The sequence below is a fragment of the Sinocyclocheilus rhinocerous genome, unplaced genomic scaffold (genome assembly GCF_001515625.1).
Source record: "Sinocyclocheilus rhinocerous isolate Xijiao unplaced genomic scaffold, SAMN03320098_v1.1 scaffold1571, whole genome shotgun sequence".
NCBI classification, from domain to species: domain Eukaryota; kingdom Metazoa; phylum Chordata; class Actinopteri; order Cypriniformes; family Cyprinidae; genus Sinocyclocheilus; species Sinocyclocheilus rhinocerous.
This window is the reverse complement of record NW_015666191.1, coordinates 1,756-9,515: the sequence shown is the minus strand read 5'-3', so window position 1 is coordinate 9,515 and position 7,760 is coordinate 1,756. Positions and strand designations below refer to the sequence as shown.

At 33.5% G+C, this 7,760-nt stretch overlaps 1 protein-coding gene across 1 annotated transcript in view; it reads left to right on the top strand.

The window, feature by feature from the left end:
• The window catches only part of LOC107732135 (mitochondrial folate transporter/carrier-like), an 11,480-nt gene extending 4,073 nt beyond the window's left edge, over positions 1-7,407 (top strand). Inside the window, exons 3-6 of the mRNA XM_016543403.1 lie at positions 174-320; positions 2,141-2,254; positions 5,491-5,636; positions 7,158-7,407. Of these exons, the coding sequence (XP_016398889.1) occupies positions 174-320; positions 2,141-2,254; positions 5,491-5,636; positions 7,158-7,284 (534 nt within the window). The 3' untranslated portion in view covers positions 7,285-7,407. The remainder of the gene's footprint in view (positions 1-173; positions 321-2,140; positions 2,255-5,490; positions 5,637-7,157) is intronic.
• Positions 7,408-7,760: the final 353 nt, after the last annotated feature.

The following is a 7,760-nucleotide window of genomic DNA, read 5'->3' as shown; positions in this document are numbered from 1 at the left end:
ATTGCATAAACAATTATGAACAAAACAGCATCATGTATTTATGCATTGCTTAATACAAAGAGCCGAAGCGCCATTCACACAGATTGCTTTTAAAAACAAAAGAGAATAAACCTCCAGAAATTCGCAACGTGTTTTCTAAACGTTTAAACTGTTTTAACTTTGCATGACGCGAGTGCAGCAGTCATACCAACCCGGTCTGGGTGACAAAGACCCGGCTGGTGCTGCAGTACAATGCAGACCCTTCACGGAAGCAGTACAAGGGAATGATGGACGCCCTCGTGAAAATATACCGTCACGAGGGTATCCCGGGACTCTACAGGGTACATCTACAGATTTTAAACTAACCCGAGATCTGTTGCAGGTGTAATAGAGCTTTCATGAGTGCTAATCTCAAGATTAAAGTCAACATGAAATTAAACATTTGTCCCAATTACTTCCTGAAACGCACGTTTGGTACACAATTCCCCTTTGTGAAAAAGAAGCACTTCAGCATACTTAAAAAAAGAGTACTTATTTTGAAAATAGTATCATAAAAAAAAATACTTAAGTGCAAATTTCATTTATTGTTTTCTTAAATGCACGTTATTTACAATTAAATGAAGATGTAATGTATTAAATGCAATTAGTTGTTTTTAACCCAATAAATCAGGACGTAAGTACGTCTTTACTAGTGCTGCCAAACGATTAATCGCGATTAATCGCATCCAAAATACACGTTTTTGTGTACATAATATATGTGTGTGTGTGTACTGCGTATATTTATTGTGTGTATATATAAATACACACTCATACAGTATATATTCAAGAAAAATGTTTGTATATTAAATTTATTTATGTATAATATAAATATATACATGTAAATATTTTCTAAATATATACTGTATGAGTGTGTATTTATATATTACATGTTGTTTATTTAAATATATTTATAACTACACATAAATAATGATGGCATTGGAATTTAATACTAAAATATATTAACTTTAAATGTAATATCAAATAACCCTCTACAGTTAAAATTATAATCAAGTGCTTTACATGTGCTTTAGTATGTTGGTCAACACATCAAAATATGTGTACTTTATAAAACATGACAAAAGATTATTAAAATATGATTTAAAATGTATTTTAAAGTAATTTGACATAATTTCATAGTCCATTTTAAAAAATGTACTTACGTGTGTTTAGAAATATAGTCCTGAAAGTTCTCTCTCTTTAAGTACACTTAAGTGGCCTTTTATTTAATTAGTATTATATTATCATCAAGTACAGTTTTTAAAAATATACTTTTAAGATTCGAAGTACAATACAAGTGCACATTCAATACAATGAATTGCACTTTTCTTCTATTCTAAATTAGTGTAATAATTTACTAGTAATAACTTAATAACCTGTTCTCATTGAATATCATATCATACTCTGATATGTGTCACATTATGGATGTAAAATGAATTGCATTTCATGTTGACTTTAAATAGTGGGCTGATCCAGCTTTTTGCTCTGTAACATTGTAGTTTTCTGTAGGGCCACAAGAGGGTGTGATTGTATTATGTTTAGAGGATTGATCCAGCTTAACCTGTGCTTCCAGTTAAGCCTAAATACAGTATAGGCTAAATTCTTTGTGAGTCACGCCAGATTGTCCTAAAACGATTACGAAGTACAATAGAAGTGCACATTCAATACAATGAATTGCACTTTTCTTCTATTCTAAATTAGTGTAATAATTTACTAGTAATAACTTAATAACCTGTTCTCATTGAATATCATATCATACTCTGATATGTGTCACATTATGGATGTAAAATGAATTGCATTTCATGTTGACTTTAAATAGTGGGCTGATCCAGCTTTTTGCTCTGTAACATTGTAGTTTTCTGTAGGGCCACAAGAGGGTGTGATTGTATTATGTTTAGTGGATTGATCCAGCTTAACCTGTACTTCCAGTTAAGCCTAAATACAGTATAGGCTAAATTCTTTGTGAGTCACGCCAGATTGTCCTAAAACGATTACGTATTGAAGTAGACTTCCTTCTAGTTTAATTCTAGTCTAGTCTAGTTGAACACGATGACGTTGCTTTTAGTCTGAGGTAACTGTGTGATTGTGGTTTTGTGAGCCTCATTTTGTTGTTCTGCCACTGCAGGGTTTCGTGCCTGGACTGGTGGGGACTTCCCATGCTGCACTGCAGTTCATGACCTATGAGGGGCTAAAAAGAGAGCAGAACAAATACAAGAAGATGCCATCTGAATCGCTGCTGGTGAGCAAATAAAAACAGCCTTACATTTTTAGCACACACTAGGAACGTACAGTAGCATGAGATGCAGCACTGTGATTTTCATATCAACTAAAATTGTGTAGTTTTCCTATGCATATGGTACATTTTGCAGCTTATTTTGACAGGAATGGGACATATGACAGAAATTTTACCATTCGGTGTGTAATGTGTGTCCACCGTAAAGGTTGCACATTTCCAGTCCTTCAATATAACTGGAAATAAAAATTTAAAAATAAAAGACATTTCCGTGTCTTTTTCAGATCTTAAAGGGATAGTTCACCCAAAAATGAAAACTGGCTTGTATTTTACTCAACCTCGAAGCATCCTAGGTGTATATGACTTTCTTCTTTCAGACGAATCCAGTCGGAGTTATATAAAAAATTGTCCTGGCTATTCCAAGCTCTGTCATTGCAGTCAGCGGGTGTTGCAGTTGAACAGTCCACAAGTCGTCAAATAAAGCGCTCGCATTCATAATAAAATGTGCTTCACACGGCTCCGGGGGGGTGAATAAAGGCCTCCTGTAGTGAATCCATGCATTTTTGTAAGAAAAATATCCATATTTCAAATGTAATAAACACTTTTCTCTCACTTCCGGTATCTGTCATACATGAAAGGCGTTCCGGCGGAAGGTGTATGACGTATGCGCAGCGCGCGCCTGTGAGATATGCTAGTCTCACGAGTTTGTTTACAGGAGCAAAGGAAGCAAAGTTTCCTTACTTTAGCAAAGGAAAACCAGTCTCCTCTTGACTTATATCAAAATCCTCCAACATTTTTCTTTGCAAATCTTCGGTTTGTACTTCTAATTCGTGACCGGCGTTTTGTTTTGTCTTCTCTCAGCGTTCGGCACTAATCACGCAACACCGACGTACTGCGTCATCCGCCGGCACGACTTCCGCGTATGACAGATGACGGAAGTGATGTAAAACACAAGCCAATTTTCATTTTTGGGTGAACTAACCCTTTAATTAAAGGGATATTTCACCCAAAAAATAGCCACTTTTCCACTGTCCGGCCAGTTTGAGCCAGTGCTTTCAACGGGCCGGGTGGGACTAATAGCCTCAGACCCAAAATCACGCTGTTTCCACCGTCAGGCCAGAAGCTCCGCTGCGCTTCACTAAAACCAGCCCTTTACACTTCTCTCAGGAACAACACCACACTACCCCAGCATTTCACCAACAAAGAGAAGTTATCAGAAAACTAATCAGAAATAAATCAATGGAACTAGCGCGATCACAAAACGAACATGATAAGAGAGGCCGTTTGTTTGCATTTTTTGTTGTTTACTTAAAGATTTAAATCCAAAAGCATGGATGTTTTAATAAGTGATGCATTGATCATAATGAATTAATTTGTCAGGATTGAAAATGTCACATTGAAATAAAGTGTAATTTACCGTTATTTCACAAACGAAAGAGGACACATACTTATTCAGTCGCGTCTGTTTCTGTTTATTTGTAGTCACAGTATACATCACAGTTATTTTCTTTGGAATACAGACCTAAGGTTGGTCTCTTTTCAAAGAAGACACATAGAAGATTATTGCTGACGTGAAAGCATTTCAAAAAAAGGAAGTATAAAAAAGTTATAAAAGTTTAAGTTTACAGTAAAGATAATGTAGTATACTAATAGTTTTTTTTTTTATATACAATAAATATTTTATAAAATATGTTGCACTCTAAAATTGCTATAAAATCAAAGCCATATGTCTTAACCAATTTATGTTCCAAATTTGAAGTTGATATCACAAAAATTGTGGCTGCCTCCTGTGAGATTTTGTTTGGGCACTATACCAAAAATAACCACTGGGTTATACCCAAACTCGTGTTGAATTGTTTTGATGCAGTTTTCTGTCACAAATCAATCATTTTCTGTCACAATATCACTTCTATTACAAAACAGTTACCAAATATAGAACCTTGACTGTCAGACCTTTCCAACGATATGTGTTTTGTCAAGATTACAAAAAGATTCGATTTTCGAAAACACAAGCCACAAAATCACAGAGTCTATATATATGTTTTTATATCGTGATTCATACCCCTAAAAGAGCGACGTATCCCCTGTAGGGATATGCCGGTATCAAATTTTCATGTTGCGATTAATTGCTAATGCTTTTATTATGGTATACGGTATTATCACGATATTGAAATTAAGTAAAAAAAAAAAAAGTGCTGTCATAATACAGTATAACAGGTTTAATAACTTTTTTCTTGTAACAAAAATAACTGAACATTTAAATGCAATAAAGCAATACAGAAAAATGTATAAAGTTAAAAGTTTTACACAGATTAAAGTGCAAAAGAACTATAAAGAACAATAGGTATCACTTTACAATAAGACCTCATTAGTTAACCTTAGTTAATGCATTAACATTCACAATGAGCAATAGCTACATTTGCTACAGAAGTTATTAATCTCTGTTTAAAAAATACAAGTCTTAGTTCATGTTAGCTCATTAAATAACACAGTTGCAACTTTCGATTTTAACAACGTGTTATTAAATATTATAATTACCTAAGATTAATGAATGTTCAGAAGAATTTTTAATTGGCAGTTTATGTTAACTAATGAATTAACTAATGTTAACTAATGAAGCCCTAATGTAAAGTGTGACCGAACAATAAAAAATCAAAACACTTTCAAACAATATCTAGGGCATGTTGTAGTCCAGATTAAAATGTAAAAAAAAAGTTTGAAAATAAATAGCCTATTAAGTCTAAATATGTAAGTATTGGATGGATAGATAGATAGAAGACAGACAGAGGACAGACTGATAGATAAGACAGACGGATGGATGGATGGATGGATATATATATAGATAGATAGATAGATCAGGATATTTTTTAATAGAACTAACTCCGATTATATTTGTCTGAAAGAAGAAAGTCATATACACCTAGGATGGCTTGAGGGTGAGTAAATCACAGGCTTATTTTCATTTCTGGGTGTACTATCCCTTTCATTTCAGTGACATTTCTGGACCTGGAAACCTTTGTAGAATAATAGTATCTAATAAAACTCTTGCGCTCAGACAGTGTCTTGAACTATAAACGCATCCAAATTTATTTTCAACATTTTATGAGGTACCATAAAGGCACCACAGACAAGAATGAGCCTTACGATTATGTGGCATTTGACTGTATATAGTAACCTTTAGAAAGAGCGGTTTATGTGATCTCTGTGAGTCAGTCTCTCCGTCCCGTCTGTCTCTGCTTCAGTCTCCATTGGAATACATCACCATGGCAGCCATTTCCAAAATATTTGCTGTAGCAGTGACCTACCCGTACCAGGTGGTGCGCGCTCGCCTGCAGGACCAGCACAACAACTACAGCGGCATCGTGGACGTCATCCAGAGGATGTGGAGGTATGAGTCAAACGCTCTTCAGTCTCCATCACTGAGCATTCAGAGATCAGAGATTAAAACAAAACAGTGATGAAAGTGAATCAGTCGTGAATCAAAATGATAGAATATTTATAGAAGTCCTTTTTTAGAATGATTTGTTTTTTCTTTTTTTGAGTTTATCGCTGTTTTCATTTCACCATAATTAAATTAACTGGATTAGTATTTAAGTTGTATTTAATGTAGATATACACTACCATTCAAAAGTGTTGAGTCAGACAGTTAGAGTCTCTTAAGGCTGCATTTATTTGATCAGAAATACAGTAATATTGTGACATATTATAATTTAAATTTCAAATGAACAGCATTTGTTTGAAATAGAACTCTTTCGTAACATTATAAATGTCTTTACTGTCATTTTTGATCAAGTTAATGCATCTTTGTTGTTTAAAACAAATAATTTCTTACAAAAAATACTAACCCTAAACTTTTGAATGCTAATGTGTATGTCTCATTGTTTTTATGTTCAATTAATATTGCTTTGTAAATATTAATAATAATGAATAAATATGAATAATAACAATAATAATTACTAAATATTAATGGAGTCAGTGACTTATAAGAGTATATATAATAAAGAAACAAAAATGGTAAAGAAAATCGACGAGAAAAACCTTTAAAAATCTAGTTTAAAATAGATGCGTTCTTCTTAGAAATGTATTCTTTAATTAATGATAATTTAACATGGTTTAAAAAAAAAATTCATTTTAAAACTAAAACGTAAAAAAATCACAAACAAAGATGAAACAAAAATTATAAAGAAAATCTACGACAAAAACCTTTAAAAATCTAGTTTAAAATAGATGTGTTCTTAGAAATGTATTCTTTGTTAATTAATGATAATTTGAAATGGTTTAGAATTTAGTTTTTTCGTTTTAAAACTAAAACTTAAAAAAACAAAAAACAAAGATGAAACAAAAAATTTACAAGAAAAACCTTTAAAAATCTAGTATAAAATACATGCGTTCTTAGAAATGTATTCTCTGTTAATTAATGATAATTTAACATGGTTTAAAAAAAATCTTTTCATTTTAAAACTAAAACTTAAAAAAAAATTGATTGATTTCACCTTGATTTGGCTTTTGGTAAAATGTTGGGCTTTTGGTAAAATAATAATAATACATATAATAATATAAATAATAATAATAATAAATATTTTTAACTAAATAAAAATTAATGATTATCCCAAAATACTTAAAGGTTTTCTTGTCGAGATTCTTCTTCATTTATTTAAATTATTTTTCTTCATCATAATGTCATGACAGTTGAATCACCCTGGCATTTTTCATGTTATGCATAACAACATTCTTTTAACCATTCTTAAACCTTATGATACCTTATTTTTAAAAGATATTTTCCTCTTAAACCATTTGTAGCTATGTTTTGTTAGCAGCTCTTCATATAGATTGGAGAGGCACTGCCAGGAATACTGTGACTGATCTGACTGTACATCAGCTCAGTATGTTTGTGTTTGGCTCTCTCTAGCAACGAGGGGATCGAGGGCTTTTACAAAGGCATGGTCCCAAACCTGGTGCGAGTCATTCCAGCGTGCTGCATCACATTTTTGGTGTTCGAAAATGTGTCGCGCTTACTTTTGGGCGAGTATCACTAAAGCTTCAGGTGCGCTCGCACCAAACGCAGCCACGGACCAACTCAACGCAATATACCAGGACTGTGTGAGTGTGTGTGAGAGAGTGTGTGAGAGTGTGTGTGTGTGTGTCTGTGAGTGTGTGTGTGTGTGTGTGTGTGTGCGCGTTTTTGTGACAAATGAGGACATAAATTTGTATAATGACAAGGGTATGACATAGGTATTACAAGGAGAAGGTGACTTTTCAGGACATTACCCCATGTCCCCACTTTTCAAAACGCTTATAAATCACACAGAATGGAGTGTATTGAAAATCTGAAATAGCACAAAGTTTCCTGTGAGGGGTAGGTTTAGGGGTAGGGTTGGTGTAGGACAATAGAATATACGGTCTACAGTATAAAAACTATTACGCCTATGGGATGTCCCCACTTTTCACAAAAACAAACCTGAGTGTGTGTGTCTGTGTCTGTGTCTGTGTGTGTGTGTGTGTGTGTCTGTCT